Genomic DNA, 17,099 nt, shown 5'->3' with positions numbered 1-17,099 from the left:
GCCTTCACATCAGTGAATTTTAAAGGTTCTTCTGCGAGGACCTGCAAAACTCCTTGATGGAGTTTGATCCTGAGCAGCTAAACTTTAAACTGTCTTTTAATAGATGTTGTATATTTTTAGTGACATCTTCTGGTTGAAAGTTTGCTACAACACCCAGCAGTTTAGCTCACATACAAACCTCAAGCACTCTTAAACTTGAGTAATAAAATGAAAGAATAAATATATGAATTTTGTATTTTAGCAATAAGTAAATGTTATTTTTTTGCACACTCAGTCACCTAATCACCTCTTTCCTCCCAATTCTGATTCTCAGTTTGAACTTTAGCAGGTTGTGATGGCCATGTCTATGTGCCTAAATGCATTGATTTGCTGCCATATGATTGGCTGATAAGATATTTGCATTCATGAGCAGTTGAATAGGTGTACTTAACAGAGTGGCTGGTGATTGAATATTATACGTGATTTTGGTGTGCAGTTGTGAATCGATTTACTAAAAAACTACAAAAAGCATGACATGATTCTCTTGCACTGTTGCTCATGCTGGTTTATGAAAATGATATTTATTGATTAACATAATGTGATCTGCACTTGTGATTTGAATGCACTGAAAAGGTTTACCTACAAAGTAACCTATGCTGGATCAGTAATCACAGGCACTTGGGAGTCCTACCTTTTTTTTGTATAAATGAAATCAATGTTTTTAGTGTTTAGCGTGTGCGCATGTGTGAGGGGAGGACAGTTGCACTTGAATCCTGGATTGTGAGAGCAGCTAAAATAAAGAAAGACGCAGTAAAAGGTTTGGTAGCATTTCAGAGAATGACTCTTCCTGTGAAAAGTTGATGATTGACAAGTCATTCTTTTCTTCTTACCACACCTAGCTATTTCAAACACTTCCCTGAGTCATAGTTTGAAGACACTTGACAGCGTCACAAGCAAACAAACAAGCCCGATGAGTTTTGTTATGAGCTAGTAACATGTTGGTTCTTTTTTCAAACACTGATGAAGTAACAGGGAGGCAACTAGAACTGAACGAGCTAATGACTGGGATCAAGTCCGTCGTGTTTTTGACCATCCTGAACTGTCGGTGGATAAAAGGAGTTGAGTGAGGTGTTATCTTATGCGTACATATGCATAATACCTTATTCTAACCATTATAACTAACCATTATCATGGTAGTTATTATGAATGGATCTAAACATACCAGGAAACAATATGGCAGGCTAAAGAGAAACAGTTCATTCTGTGGGCGTGGAGGCAGAAATCTAGAACGCCAAAACTACATGTTCTAAGAGAGACTTCTTTTTTCTTCTGTTATGAAGTTTGATTCAGCAGCAGGAATATGGAACTGAGCAGGATAATCGGGATCAAGTGTGTTGTTCTGGCTTTTCTGTGGACTCTTACAAATGGAGGTGAGTGAGGCTGCCATGACTGTCATTAACACAGGTGTGTTTCGGGTCATGGTGGTTTTTATTCAAAGAAAAAATGAACATGCCAGAAAATTAGACAAGGATTTTGAATTACAATAAGAAATGTATTAATATTTTGTTTGTACTCCTCAGAAAGTTTACATAGATGGTTGTCTGAAGGAGGTTTTTTTTACTTTGATGTTGCTTGACTAGTATTTTGTCTAGAAATCCAGTCTTCTGTTATGTTCCGTTATATAAACTTTAATGGCAGAAATTTCAGAGATATTTGTGCCCAAAGACTTTTCTCACATTTGTGTTATTTTGTATGTGCATCATTCATTAAGAGATGCCAGTGAGACTATGCTATGATGCATAGTTCAGATATGTGACACTGACAAAAGACAGAAGACCAAGCTGGAGCTGGAACAGTTGAAGATTTTTGTTGGCAGTGACCCGGATGGACAAGAAAAGAAAAGGGTACATCAGACGCTTAGGTTGACACAACGTTAGAGACTCAAGTCTGAGATGGTTTGGACACATGTAGAGGAGGGATAGTGGGTATATTGGACAAGCGATGTTGAATATCGAGCTGCCAGGCAGGAAGAAAAGAGGATGAACATAGAGAAGGTTCACAGATGTAGAGAGAGAACATTCAAAGGAAGATGTGGAGGATATGGTGAGACAGAAGCAAAGAGAGCAGCTGAAAGAATCATTATCTATTCATCAAATTTGGAAAATCCTTGCGATTGATCTCTTGTGCATCATTTTTGACGTGTAACTAAATTTTAAACACTTAAGATAACGTTTTTTTGAATAGTGATTTGCTACAAAGTCCGAGTTCCTATTCACCTACTGTGTTAGTGTAAACTTTAAAAATGGTATCACATGAGAAATGTAGTTTTTGAATTTGACCTTTGTGCCGGCGTGCATTCCAGCTGTCACATACTTTTGTTTTCTGTGTGAGAAAATGTGGAGTATGTAATGTTGCTACCAGAGTGACACATCTTTCAGCTATATCAGACTCAAACAGCATTGTGTTTATATTCAAGCAACCAGCTTGGTTTTGTATTTTCATAGTGTTTAATGCAGACACCAGGTTTTACTGGTGGAAAAACGAACTATTTTTAATTTAATTGTTGGATTTCAGAGAAATGTCCTCTAAGTTGAACTGTGTTGGGTGTCTCTTTGTGTTGCAGATACTGAGGTGTCCTGTGTTTTCCAGGAAAGTTGCATCTTACCCTGCAGTTTCCTGGGTAGCACTGATGCAGTTATTAGCTGGAGTCTGCTAAAGGCAAGACATGTTTCCATCCTCTCCTACAACTCCAAACAAGACCAGCTTACACAACAGGATGAGCATTTTAGAGGCCGGGCATCATTATTCAAAGACCAGATATCCAACGGAAACGCCTCACTCCAGCTGACATCAGTGGAGTTTCAAGATGAAGGCAGATACAAATGTGCAACAGGGGGAAACAATGATTCATTTATCAGCCTAAAAGTGGACGGTACGAGAAACATACAGAAAACACAAGACACTTTTTTTTTACTATATATTTGCATGAAGATATGTAGCAATCTTTGTCTTATAAACAAAAAAACATTTCAAGACAAAATAATTTTTTTAGAGTGAATAATTCATAAAGTATATTTTTTATGACAGCTCCAGTCCGTGAGGTCAACATTGAGAAGGCAGAAAACAGGATCACCTGCAGCTCTGAGGGGATCTACCCCGAACCTCTGCTCACCTGGTCCACCAGCCGTCAAACAGTCTTCAGGAGCACAACCATAGTCCAGCAGAGTGGACCGAACAGAGAACTTTATAACATTAAGAGTTCTGTCATATTCCCTGACACCAAACATGACTTCACTGATATGACCTACAGCTGCACTGTCACCACTCGCAGCAACAACAAAACAGCCATTTTGTCAAACCGCAACCTGAAAGAAGGTAAGTGTGTTTTAAGATTTGTGGTCAGTCAGTCAGACTCTTACCAACCAAATAAAAAAATGTTCTGCAAAAATCTTCAGAATTTTTTATTAACAAAATACATATAATAGTTATTTATAGTTATTTATATTGATTATTAAATAAGTAAAATCAACACTTTTCATTTGTGTATGTGCGTGTTTGCTGCAGGCATCGCTAAAGCCATGGTGGCAGGCGTCATCATGATTGCGGTAATCTTAGGCCTGATACCGATATGCTGCAATAAATTTAACAGTAAGGTAAAGACAAACAAACAGATATCAGGAAGGGTATCTACTTCTGAAATTTGGGGATCTGTTGTGTTGATGTGTTGAATTAATAATGCAACATTTTAGATGCACCAGAGCTGCTCAGTGCAAATGAGTGTGCTGCCTACAGTGGAAACAGGATCAATGGAGTTACAGGTACAGACAGGCACAGATGTTGCAATGAGCCCCCTTAATCTGACCAAGCTTAACTTAGAAAGTCCAAAATTTAATTCAAGCCATTTTAATTCTTTAAAATAAATAAATAAATAAATTAATTAATAATAATAAAAAAAAACCCTTTCGTTTCTTTTGCTTTTTTTTTTTTTTTTTTACCTTTTCAACTATGTTTCTGTAATGTTTGAAGTGTATATGGTAATCTAAATTCTAAACCATATTCTGTTTTTAAAAAAAAAATAGTCCAACGTTGATCTTTTTTTCTTATAAAAATGAAACAAAACCCTAAAAGAATGTATTTCTATGCTTTAGCCCAACATGTGCAAGTTCAAAGGCAAAAGAGTAACAACACAGTGGAAGTATTTTAAAATGTTTAAAGTCATATGAAAAGGAAAACGTTCACACGATTGTATGCAACCCTTTAAAAATGATATTAAACTTATACAAAAACCTTTTTAGTACATGATTTAATAGCTGTACTACTTGCTATAGAACTAATATAAACTCTTGGATGACAAACTCTTCTTCAGTCCCATCAGGCTCAGCAGGTTCCTGATGCTGCAGAAATATCAAGTCAACTCGATTTGGTCCTGACAGAAAAAACTTCAGAGGAACTGAAAACACTGAGCGCTCCTGGGTAAATCTCTCTCTCGCCCGCTCTTTTTAATCCAGCGTATCTTTGGTTTGCTTTTTTGTTTATTCTTAATGTATTTCAGGACAGAATTCTTTATAATTTCATTTTGCAGTCACGACCATGAGGGAGATGATTTATTACCAAAGGCAGCGGCAGAACCCACAGAAATGTGAATCCTGTAGAAACACGGCCTCAGACAACGTGACCTCTCCATTTATTAAATGATTTTTAAATGTATCTGTTAAATGTACCTGAGTCAGTATCATTAAATGATGCTGATACACTCTGATGTCTTTTCTGTTCTCCATCAGTGACACTAATGCTCAATTTGCACATGTTGGTGAAGTTCGTTGATATTTTGAGGTTGAGATTACAGCGTATGGTTCCTCCTCTACCTCATCTACTCGATAAAATGATACAAAATAATTAAGCAGAAAGAAAATATCACTCATTATATTTCATGACACATAAATTATGTGGCACGGTGGTTAGCACTGTTGCTGCAAAGCAAGAAGGTCCTGAGTTCAATTCCACCATCAGGCCGGGGTCTTTCTGTGTGGAGTTTGCATGTTCTCCCCGTGTTTGCGTGGGTTCCCTCCGGGTACTGTGGCTTCTTCCCACCATCCAAAGACATGCAGCTTGTGGGGATAGGTTAATTGGATAATCCAAATTACCACTAGGAGTGAATGTGCGAGTGAATGGTTGTCTGTCCCTGTGTGTTGGCCCTGCAACAGACTGGCGACCTGTCCAGGGTGTACCCCGCCTCTCGCCCTCTGACAGCTGGGATAGGCTCCGGCAATCCTGAAAAGGATAAGTGGAAGCGAATGGATGGATGGATAAATTAAAATGTTTACTTGTATAGTAGTTTTAGTTGTTTGTTTTTTTTTTGTTTTATTAAAAAACACAGTTTTGAAATCTGGAGGTTGTAAGCAGCACGTCTTCAGTGTTTTGTAAAAACATTCACAAATATTAAATGTTTAAGACCTGACTATGATTTACTGTTTTATTATTTGTTGAAAACTTACTTGCTTTTCTTACTGCTAACGTTTTTAGGGACTGTCACATGGTGTTTGTTGTTAATGCACCTTTTGGAGATCTACACCTTCATATAGTGACTTTATAAATTTTAATGTTTGCATTTAGAAGCATTAGTGCCATTTGGTTGTTCGTACTCTTACTGAGCTCATACGAGACTACAGCACTTGCAGTAAATGCAGTCATCAATACTGAGTTTATTGTAATGCCCACCCTGCTTACCGACTGGTGAAGGCTCTCATGCTCACAGTGACACCTACACATAACCTGATGTTAAATAGCAAATTTGGTTGTATTTAGCAAAACAAAAAAGTAAAATAAGTTTGACTTTACTAAACATATTTTTTAGTCTTAAGTACAAATTTCCTTTATTAAAGAAAGGTTTTCTTATTAAAAAAAAATACAGTCTTGTCAAAACTTCATCTGATTCTGCATTTGGAACATTTTTTAAGTCAAGTGTAAATATGATTTTGTTTTGGAGGCTATGAAATGATCGAAGTTCAATTTAACTAAAGAATTTGAGATATAAGAATGTGCTTCCCGTCAAACTTCAACAAACAACCATTATTCCCATAACGTGCAGGTATTGACCTAAATGACAGAAGAAAGAAGAAGTCCAATGAACAAAAAGTAAACCTTTATTGAAGCTGAAAAAAGTCCAAAATAGCAAAAAAACAGCAAAAACAAACAAACCAAAAATGATATCCACAAAAACACTGAAGGGAGATAAATTGGGAGATTTGGATGGTGGAGACACGGTGGAGTCACCACCGGCTGTGAGAAGAGCTGACATTAACATAAATACCAACTAACGGAGAACTGACACAAATAATTCACAAATAAGCTGAAAGCATGCACTGAATTCAAAACCCAAACCAATGTCATCAACCTAACCCATAATAAGATTTATTACTTACTCATTTAAATATTAAATTACAACAGCTGTAATCATTGACAACATAACGGGTATAATAATTTACTATCTAAGCCATTTAAACAGGCAGAGCAGGAAGTCCACTGGGGAGGATAAAACCACCTCTTATCAACATTACAACATGCGCAGTAATCGATGCTGCAATCCTAAAGAGGCAAAGTTTGAGATTTCCTCATAGCTGCTTGCGAAGAGCTGCAACAAGTTGTGATTCTTTTTCTATGAAGCAAGAGAGCAAGAGAGGACCTGCTCTGCACTCTTAAACCTTAAGAAGCACTGAAGCTTCCCATTCACCTGTTGCGTTCATGCACTGATGCTTCACAGTGCTTCATTTGCTCTAAGGTGCCATCAAGTGGACAATAAATGTAAAACAGGCAGAGTGATTACAATGACACCATGGCTTTGGTGTGAATGTATGACTTAATGATTTTTGTGAACTTCTAAATAATTCTGACCTTTTAAATATGGTGTGTGTGTGTTTATGCTACAATAGCAGGATCAAAAGAGAAGATTAGGAAAAAAGGATGCAATGAGTTTGTGTTACTGGGTTTGTAACTGTGCTTATGTTACTTATAAAAAGTGACTTTTAATTCATTAAAAAAGCTTTTCTTTTTCAGATGATTTCACCTGCTTTAGAAAACACTGGAGTGCAGAGATTTGTCTCAGGGAGCATGACTGGACTTGTTTTGGTTTCACCTCTTATCCAAGAGGCTTCTTCAGTTCAGGAAGTTAAGTTATCCAGCAAGTTTTTTACAAGTTCGCACATGTCTCTCTCTCTGACACACACAACAGCAAAAGTTTGCTTACCTTGTCCTGTTTTTTTTTGTTTGTTTGTTTGTTTTGAGTGCTGTTTGTTGTTAGAGTGTGTTCAGTTACAGATGCAGCAGTTTGACGCTCTTCTTCTCTCATTCACCAACCTATCCCTCACCACAGCACCCGGCATAATAACCACTCTGATCTTAGTTTGAATAATAAAAGGAATAAAAATGTAAAAAGACAAACAGGAGGAGCCCACAGAGAGTCTACAGTGCTGCTTGGTCCTCGTCTGCAGGACTGTGGTGTCCAACCAACAGCACAGTTTGCTACCTAACATAAACAGGCTGTAAGTGACTAAATGCAATAACATAATTAGAATGTGTCCATTTCTTTTTGAAGCACAGACTGAGAAGCTTCTAATATGCGCAGTTGTGACGATGAGGAGGAGGAAGCAGCACTGTTTCGTACAACAACAGCACATTTAGAAGTGAGCATCTCCTCATCAGCTGCTGCTTTACCAGAGTTAATGAAGACTGTGTTTTTAAAGCAGGGATCGAGCAGCGCTGCCAGTGATATGATGCTCATTTATTGTAAAATGTACAGCTTCTCCTTTAACCTCAGACTCTCTGGAGTATGGACAGTGGCCATTTCCTTCCTCCTCTGGTGCATGGTGCAGCTATGATAAAGGGGAATGACTTTTGGTGGCTCAACTGTGGCCTCATTAAATGAGGACAGCACTTTTAGACTTTCTAAAATATTTTTTTACTGTTCAGATGAGATGTTCTTATGGGACAACATCAGTGTGCTCCTGCAGGTTCCCTGGGATCATAAACATGTTGGAGCATATGGTACGTGCTGTTCAAATATGTGTATCCATCTCTTTAATCATCCTTAAGCCGGCTGACCTGTTCGCTCCAACACATGTGTCAGCGTCTCCTATAAAATCAGTGAACAAAAAGTGATTTATTCAAGTGTCACTGCAGCAGCAACTTAAACAAAATGGCATCAGTTAGAATATTGCAATGACAAAAAAGCATATAATCCTTGCAGTGGTGTTGATAGAGGTTCACATATTTGCTGTTAAACTAACTACAGATGTCTTTGACACAGTGGCTGTGGGTTTGAATCATTATAGCTTATCTGTCCTTCACTACAGCTTTCAAAGCCTAAAGGAAATAATTTGCCAGTCTTGGAATGGCAAATATGAGGGAATGAGGTAAAATGCTCACATGCACACCTGTCCTGTGGGAGAACATCAGTAGTGCTCAGAGCTTTAACAAGCTTTCTTTTTTTTCTTTCAATAACCAAGGCCTCATCCACTGCATTATTCTCCACTGATGACTACAAAACAAACAAACAAATACACAAATAATTCCATATCAGTTACAAATTTCACAATTAAAATATAAATTAATGTTGTTTAATACAAACATACCACACAATGTTACCTGAGCTGGTCTGGTTTTCATGGAGGGCTCTGTAATGTCAGATCAGGTGTTACTGTTGAGCTAAAACAACACTTCACCTTTAAATATACCGGAAATTAGAAGAAAGAAACTAGAACAAGGGATAAATGTCTTGCCACGTTTTTTATATTAATTATATAAATACTATTAATACTCATTTATAACTATGTGCATATTTTATTAGGTGACATCAGCTGAAAATGTTTCCATACGGGTGAAATTTCACTCCGGATTACTGCAATCATTTCCTGAATCAGTCACGTGGTAGTGCGGCTTGTGAGGCTTCGAGCGTCATATGATACAAAGTACAACCCTCAATAAAAACGAAAGTAATTTCTGCGCAGTACTCGACAGAGAGGGACTCGTCTCTAAATGTTTTTCTTATTGTTTGTAACTCGGAAACTCGGTTTGCCGTTGATCAGCAGATGCCTCTTCTGCACGTTAGTGCAGGTGAAGTTACAAACTGTTAATATTAATTATTGTAAGGCGTGTCTCCGTGCTGACCTTGAACATTCAGGCGAAGTTTGATTAGCGTTTTCCTCATTCTCAGTGCGTTAATATGAACTACCTGACAGACAGGCTGGGTGAGTTTGAGATCCTTCAACATTAATGCGCCTGCAAACGGATAAAACAACAGGATCATGGCTGGGAACAAGTGCGCAGTGTTTCTGGTGCTCCTGACATTTACGTGGACTTTAACCAGAGGAGGTGAGTTAGCCATTTACTACACACACTAGCTTACTCCAGTGTAAACAGAAGTTACCTGGTTTTAATCTGAAAAAACTACTCGAGAAAACAAATACCAGGAAGTGCAACGAGAGAAACTCCAAAAAAAGCTGAATGTGTGAGGAGAGGCAGAAGTGTCATAACCAGAAACCAACAAATGTCTCCAAGACAGAACTTAGAAATAGAAAATGAATCTTTATTTGTGCTGAGGCAGCAGAACTGAGAACACAGCCCGAGAATAATATAATAGAAACAAACATGAAATAAGACTAAGTCTCGGCAATCTAAATGACAAGAATAGGAACAAACTAAGCAGAAAATATAATTGCCAACACAATAGCCAATGATAAACTCAAAACGTTGGGTCACAGAGCAGGATCATGACAAATAATGTTTGTGATTTATTTTCCTGAAAACTTTATTATTAAATATTATCACTCTCAGTGAAATGGGAATGTGGTTTAAACAATCAGTTTGTATCTACATCTAAAACCTGCTGGTGACAGGAAAATAGAGAATATACGGTAGATCAGGGCTGGCTGTCACACTTCAGAATCAGAGAAACTTTATGAATCCTAGAGGGAAAATCAGTTGTCATAGCAGCAAATATACAATAAACAACAAACACTCATAGAGTAATGATAAATAAATATAAAGATAAATGGATGAATATAGGTATAAATATACATACAGTATATATTAATATAAAAGGACAAGTATGTGTGTCGTGGTGTCCAAAAGTGACAGGGTGCATTGAGGTGGGATTATTCTGGTCCACATGTGTGGATCTGACCCACATGAATGATTTAAAGAGTTTGATGGCAGCAGAAAGGAACGACCTCCTGCAACGTTCCCTCAGACAGCGAGGAACCTGTTGCTGAAACTGCTCTTCAGATTACCCAGTGTGTTATGGAGGGGGTGCGAGTCATTGTCCGTGATTGCCAGCATTCTGTCACCGATCACCTCCTCCATGGTGGCCAGCTTTATGCCAAGAAGAAACTCAACCTTCCTGATGAGTTTGTTCAGTCTGTTTGCATCCTTTGCTTTGATGCCTGCACCTCAGCACGCCACAGCACAGAAGAGAGTGCTCACAACAACAGACTAATCAAACATATAGAGCAGCCTGCTGCATACATTGAAGAATCTGAGCCTTTGTAGTGGTCAGAGGGCCCGGTGGCGCCAGTGTCCGGCAGCCTCACCTCTGTCAGTGCGCCCCAGGGTGGCTGTGGCCATCACCAGTGTGTGAATGTGTGTGTGAATGGGTGGATGACTGGATGTGTAAAGCGCTTTGGGGTCCTGAGGGACTAGAAAAAGCACTATACAAACACAGACCATTTACCATAGTAGAAAGCAAAGCCGGCTCAGTCCCTTTTTGTAGGCAGCGTCCGTGTTGGCAGATCGCTCCAGCTTGTGATCCAGTTGAACTCCCAGATGCTTACAGGATGTGACTATTTCAACATTAGTCCCACCAATGCAGACAGGGAAGGGTCAGGATCTGTTTCTGCCAAAGTCCACCACCAGCTCCTTTGTTTTGGTCACATTCATCTTCAGGTGGTTCACGTCACACCACCTCACGAAGTGACCAATCAGTCCTCTGTACTCCTCTTCCCTTCCCATCTCCACACTTCCAATAATGGCCATGTCATCTGACAAGTTTATGTGATGTACTTGAAGTCGAATGTATAGATGGTAAAGAGGAAAGGGGACAGAATAGTTCCCTGGGGTGCTGCTATGTTCCTGTTCAGACTCTCTGACACACAACTCTGCAGCCTCACAAACTGTGGTCTGCCTATCAGGTAGTTGCTGATCCAGTGGAGCCTCCATCTGCATAGCTTCCAACTTCTCTCTCAGCTGGATTGTGTTAAAGGCGCTAGAGAAGTCGAAAAACATTATCCGAACCGTGGTGTTGGGTCTGTCGAGGGAGGAATACGCTCTCTTACAGAAACATCTTTTAATAACAGTTCCTTTAATTAGATCGAAGTTCAGAGTTCTGGCTCGAAATGAGCGTCCTTTACATTTTTGCTGTTATTGTTACAAAAAGAAATTCAATTAGTTATCGATGGGCTTTTCAGTAGAAAATGGAGATTAAAAAAGTTTTTTTTGTTTTTTTTCAAATAGAGACATCAGTAAGTTTAGAAATGAACACGTTCTCATACTCCTTATATTTAAACAATGAATTTGAACCAGTAGTAATGATTGTGAATTATTCCCTATGGGAACTGAAATGACAGAATTTATGGTGCTCGATCTTTGGGATCCACATTTTAAGGTTGCTGGTCTTGATCCCTGTGCCTCACTCAGACCCACATGAGTCAGTCATGACAGATGTTTTCCTCTGGAGTCACAGGGACACAATCTTTCTAAGATCAGTTTTGGACAACGCAACAAAGCAATGTTTCCATGTGTCGGCTCAACACGAAACCTTCTGCCAACAAGGAAACAAACAAAAACATCCCTGCCTTTACATGCCTCACTCTAAAAACATTATCACACGTCTCATATTTTTAATAAATCAGGTCAAAGGTCACTTGGTAAAATAACTAAAATGGTTATACAGAGAAACCAAACTACATACACATTTAAAATGATGCGCTGACTTTGGCATCACTGCTGTAAATTAAATCTGTTCTTAAGAACTCTAAAAGATTGTTGGAGAACCTGTTTAACTGAAACCAAGTTACTGTTTTTCTGGAGTCAGCTGGAAAGAGCAGAGACATTAGCCTGTGGCACAGGGAAAGTCTTCAGTCTGCAGTTTACAATTCTTGCTTTGTAATTTACTGTATTTTCATGTTTAAATTTATTGGGCTCCTGATGATTTTTAGTTTTAGATACTTTTCTGTTTTACAGCTTCTGTCTTGATTTTTATTTGTCTCTGGTGTTGCTCTCAGTTTTGTCTGAAGTCCTTCTAATGTCCGTCTGAATTTTCCTTGAATGTCGTCTCATTCATCCATCCGAGCCTCCTTTAAGTATTTTCTTTTCCTATTTCCTGTTTTACTTTGATAGTTGTCTTTTGCTTCTTGCTTTGGTTCGTCCATGATCGTCTTCACCTGTGATGCACATTCACTGCACATTTCTCTTTGACTCCATCTTTGTATCTTTGTCCCTCCCACTAAATCTGAGCTAATGGGGAAAAAAAGACACAAGCTGGGAGGAGAAAGGATTGGATTGGCTTGTATAATTCAGAAATTATCAAATGAGGAATTGAAACCAGTCGACGTGGCATAGTAAGATTGTTTTCAGGGTCAGTAGTAGTCTGTACTACGGCTGTAGTCCTGTCAGCTCAGAGACATTTGGTGGTGGAGGAAGGGTTATGTTATTTCTGGGGGACTACTAGGTTTGACATTTAATTCTATACATGCATTTGCTTATCCCACTCTCAATAAAACATTACTTAACAACCCAAATTTTCACTCTAAAGCATCTAAAAATGATTTGAGCTGCAGATCTTACTTTATGATCATGTGTCTCTTGCTGTTGTTGCAGATACCGATGTGTCCTGCATTTTCATGGAGACCTGCATGCTGCCATGCAGCTCTGAGGGAGGCACTGCAGTCATCATCCACTGGTTCCAGCAATCAGCAGGAAACCGTTTTGTTCATTCATTCTATGAAGGCAAAGACCAGCTTGGACTGCAGAACCAGCGCTTCAGAGGCAGGACATCACTGTTCAGCGACCAGATCTCCTCAGGAAACGCCTCACTCCTGCTGACAAAGGTGGAGGTTCAGGATGAAGGGAGATACAAGTGCTACACCAGCACTGAAAATGGAATCAAAGAATCATTTATCAATTTAAAAATGGATGGTACGTGACACACAATGCATTCATTTTAAAGAAATGTATGTTTTTAATCTTTATCATTTTCTCCAAGTGTATGTATAAATGTTTCTACTTATATTCAGATATTTTTTGCAGAAATAGCTCTAGTTAAAATATAAATAAAAACAATATCATGTGCCATGCATGTATGTATTGACTGTAAAAACTAGATTTATCTGCAAGTAAAAGACCTGCAAAGAAAATGCAGCTACTGATGCAGTCCAGAAAATGTATGAGAATAAAGAAAAGCACTACAATTAGTCTTTTGATGAAACACTTGATTTAATGACAAAGATGTCCTGCTCACAAAAAGTTCAGTTAAAATACATCATTGAGTGTAGACAGATTGAGCACTGGTAACACTTGACTATATTTCTCCTTTTCAGCTTTTTCACTGTACATGCTTTATAAATGCTAAAAAAAAAAAGAACCCATAAAGATATGTGAACATAAACTCTCTTTCTTTTCTTTTTTCTGCAGCTCCAGTCCATGAAGTCGACATTCAGCGGGAAGGAAACACACTCACCTGTTGCTCAGAGGGGATCTACCCTGAGCCTGAGCTCACCTGGTCCACCAGTCCTCCCTCCAATGTGAACAGCAAGTGCAACACCAGGATGCAGGAGACTGAGCAACACCTCTACAACATCAGTAGCTCTGTGACACCTTCAGACAGCGAAACTGATCTGACCTTCAGCTGCACCATCAGCACTCGCCGTAGCAAGAGGAGTGTAACTTGGCCCTCCACCTCATCTAAACAAAGTAAGCAGTGAAGACAATAATGTTGTAATATGATGTACTGTATGTTAAATTCACCTTAATCCTAAAATGACATCAGATAATGTTTTGTCATGCAAGAAGGAAATCCACACAGAGTGTTGAAATCAATTTTAACTCTGCAAACCATGATTCACAAAATAGATTAATAATAAATTCACATTGTTTGTAATTGGAATTAAAAAAATGAGAAATTAATTAATTGTATAGTTTTGGCTACATCTTGATTTTTTTTGTGTAATTTATTCAGTTTTATCAGGAAAAAAAATCTCTCTGAACTCTCGAAAACTCATAAAATCTCATCTATCAAATATGATGTATGAGTGTGATACATGATATGATCGGTGTTACATATGGGCTCAAATTGTGCTCATAAATATTTTAAACTTGTAAATCAAATGTGTACTGAGTCCTGATGAGAATTTGTGTGTGTTTGTAAAACACAAGTTACAGTTTTTTACAGTTTTACATGTAGTTTTTTGCTTTGTATCTGTAACCAGACCTCAACAAAAAAACAATTTGTAACTTGTGTAATTATTTTTACAAACACAAATTCTCATCTATAGATGCACAGACATAAAATTGTCAGATATTTTGGTTTACAAGGTTACAAAACTCACAACTACAAAGTACAAAATATTTATGAGCACAATTTATGTTACAGGGTCAATTTTCTTTAACATACATGTGCAATGCAGCCTTCTCACATACAGTTTAGACCTTAATCGGTTAATGATGAAGTTTAGTGTTATTTACACGTTTTTATCAAGTTTTATGCAGTTAAACACAAACTCTGATTTCATTATATTCTAATAATATCATTCTAATTAAACCACATTCTGATGATAAAGCAAAAATAATAATAATAATAATAATAATAATAATAAATAATAATATAGAGGGACTGGGTGCTTATCCCATTCAGAGCCATGATGAGGTTTGAGCCAAAAGACATTTTCAGTGATTCTGTTTCTTCTGTTTCAGGTAATTCAGGAGCTACTGTAGCAGGGGTGATTGCAGCCATCGTGATTACAGGAGTAGTAGCAGCAGTAGGCTTCATGCTTTATAAACGCAGAAAAGGTAAATGACTTTCTCCCTTCACTTTGCAGTTCATTTTGTTCATGTTATTTATACTGATTATGTTTTGTTTTTTGTTTTTTCTAAAGTCGATTCCTCAGAGCAACACCAACAAAACACATACGTGAGTAAATCTTGTTTGAACTACACTAAATAAAAAATGACTTGTTTGAAAACAGTGTTATGGTCATGGAGATAAAACCAGATGTCTATAATGAATGAAATTAAACTGCTGTCGAGTCAAAATGATTTAGTAGTGAGTCAGACTGAAGCAGCGTTCAACAACATCCATGACATGAAAACAGAAAATCAGATGAAGCAAATTCAGATTGATGTGGTGATTTTTTTTTTTTTGACTGTATATGTTTTTTTATTATTCATAATGATGACATGTTTCCAAATGGTCTCTTTTCATCTTTTTGACAGTGACACTGAACTTAAGGTGGAGCTGAATAGAAGCTCTGCCACGAAACATCTGGCAGACCCCAGCAGCTCTGCTTCAGCCCTGCACTGAACCCTCCTGAGTGTTGGATCTCTGCTCAGTAAAGCAAAAACTTTCATAAGTGAAAAACCTGCTGAAAACAACATTCAAATGAGTTACTTAGTTACTCATACGTGCACTGAGGAGCAAGGACACTTTTTTTTTAAAATTCTGTTTTCATCTATGCTGATTCTTGGTCATAACCTAAATATTTTCATATGCCTCCTTCTGGACCTTTGATTTTTGGTTGTGCAACACAAAGAATAAGAGATGAGTCTCAGTCACAGAGGCAGCTTTGATTTGTTTGTCAAAAACTGCTGATAAACTTGAGTTTAGCTACTAGCTGAGCTGGTAGCTTTTCAACATGTGTTCTTCTACTGTGGAACGAAAAAATGATATTAAGCACTGAAGACAGTTTTAGATGATGTGAGAGATACTTTTTTTTCTTGTTATTTGTGTTTACATATGATTGATTTGTTTTATGCAGTTTAACATAAATGTAAATGTCTGAAACTGACATCCTGCACAGTGTTTACAGCTACTAACTATTTTCAGTCCTGAATGGGCTGAGATGAGGGACCGTTTAATTTAAGTGCAGCAGACATCATTTCAAACTTCAGAGATGATCAAGTTTGCAGCTGTTGTTTGAGTCATCTGGCATTTAATAAACACAGAGGGGAGACCGTCAAGCTGCTGGAAGAACCACGCAGAACATCTTAAGGTGGATTTGTACTGTATTGTAGTAAAAATACACTGTCACCAGGACAGGATCTCACCTGCTGTGTCTCGGAGGGCAGCTAAAAATAAAAGGTGGGTGAGAGAAAGACCTGAGGAGTGTAGAGGAATTTCTTTTATTCATGTATTATTTTACTGTATAATGCCTTGGTGCCACTGGGTTTTAGTATGGCTCAATGTCTCACACATTCATGCCATTGAACAGCCGGGTGATTGTTGGTGGAAGCAGACAACTTCACAGGAAGAGTCTTTTGTCTCTTCAACGACTGTGAGAGGTAGCAAGGGAGTGTGAACCTTTCTTTGGGGGAAAGGCCGATGGTCTGAAGCAGCTATGTCCTGCTTTTTGTTCCTGTAGGGGGTATTTAACCCAGGGCCATGCTGGGCTCAGGGAGCGACACTGCTGACTGTCTGCCCCAGCGATGGCTTCTCTCACCAAGCTTGGCTTTTTGATCTTTTTTTGATTAAAGGATGTTAGCTACAATCCACCGTTTGTCTGCAGGCTTTATTAAATGGAAACTTCCACAACAGGAGCAGCAACTAGTAACTCGTAGGTTCTTGTGTCTTTTCAAATGCTGCCATCTCGAAAATGAATGTTTTGTGTGTATGTGTGTGTGTATATAATGCATAAGAAACTTCACTAAATAAACAACTTGACTAAAATATATTAAGAACAATTTTTTTCAGTCCATGTTTAGTAGCTGAAGATGGTTTCTGCAGTTCCTGCAGGAAGCAACATCTGCACATTTGTTCTCTAAAAGACGAACACAGTAACACACACAAAGACAGACTTACTCCAAAATGTAGTTTATTGGACCAAGGGAGGAACTACAGCAGTTTAGAACAATTAAAAACA

General features: G+C 38.1%; 2 protein-coding genes across 2 annotated transcripts; both read left to right on the top strand.

Moving 5' to 3' along the window:
* Window positions 1-1,339: 1,339 nt before the first annotated feature.
* Window positions 1,340-4,622, top strand: LOC146625303 (programmed cell death 1 ligand 1-like). Its single transcript, XM_085361984.1, has 7 exons — window positions 1,340-1,409; window positions 2,603-2,911; window positions 3,067-3,354; window positions 3,544-3,632; window positions 3,729-3,797; window positions 4,346-4,452; window positions 4,562-4,622. The coding sequence occupies exons 1-7, from the start codon at window positions 1,340-1,342 to the stop codon at window positions 4,620-4,622; spliced, it is 993 nt and encodes a 330-aa protein (XP_085218110.1).
* Window positions 4,623-8,965: 4,343 nt separating this feature from the next.
* Window positions 8,966-15,687, top strand: LOC146625302 (V-set domain-containing T-cell activation inhibitor 1-like). The gene is made up of 6 exons (XM_085361985.1): window positions 8,966-9,345; window positions 12,847-13,164; window positions 13,660-13,938; window positions 14,938-15,033; window positions 15,120-15,154; window positions 15,457-15,687. The coding sequence occupies exons 1-6, from the start codon at window positions 9,279-9,281 to the stop codon at window positions 15,457-15,459; spliced, it is 798 nt and encodes a 265-aa protein (XP_085218111.1). The 5' UTR covers window positions 8,966-9,278; the 3' UTR covers window positions 15,460-15,687.
* The last annotated feature ends 1,412 nt before the right edge of the window (window positions 15,688-17,099 follow it).

The sequence above is a fragment of the Diplotaxodon limnothrissa genome, linkage group LG9, assembly GCF_057381915.1.
Source record: "Diplotaxodon limnothrissa isolate DT_005_m linkage group LG9, D_limnothrissa_male_GT1.1, whole genome shotgun sequence".
In the NCBI taxonomy this organism is placed as follows: Eukaryota; Metazoa; Chordata; class Actinopteri; order Cichliformes; family Cichlidae; genus Diplotaxodon; species Diplotaxodon limnothrissa.
The sequence above is the reverse complement of the archived record's forward strand: the minus strand, read 5'-3'. Positions and strand labels throughout refer to the sequence as shown.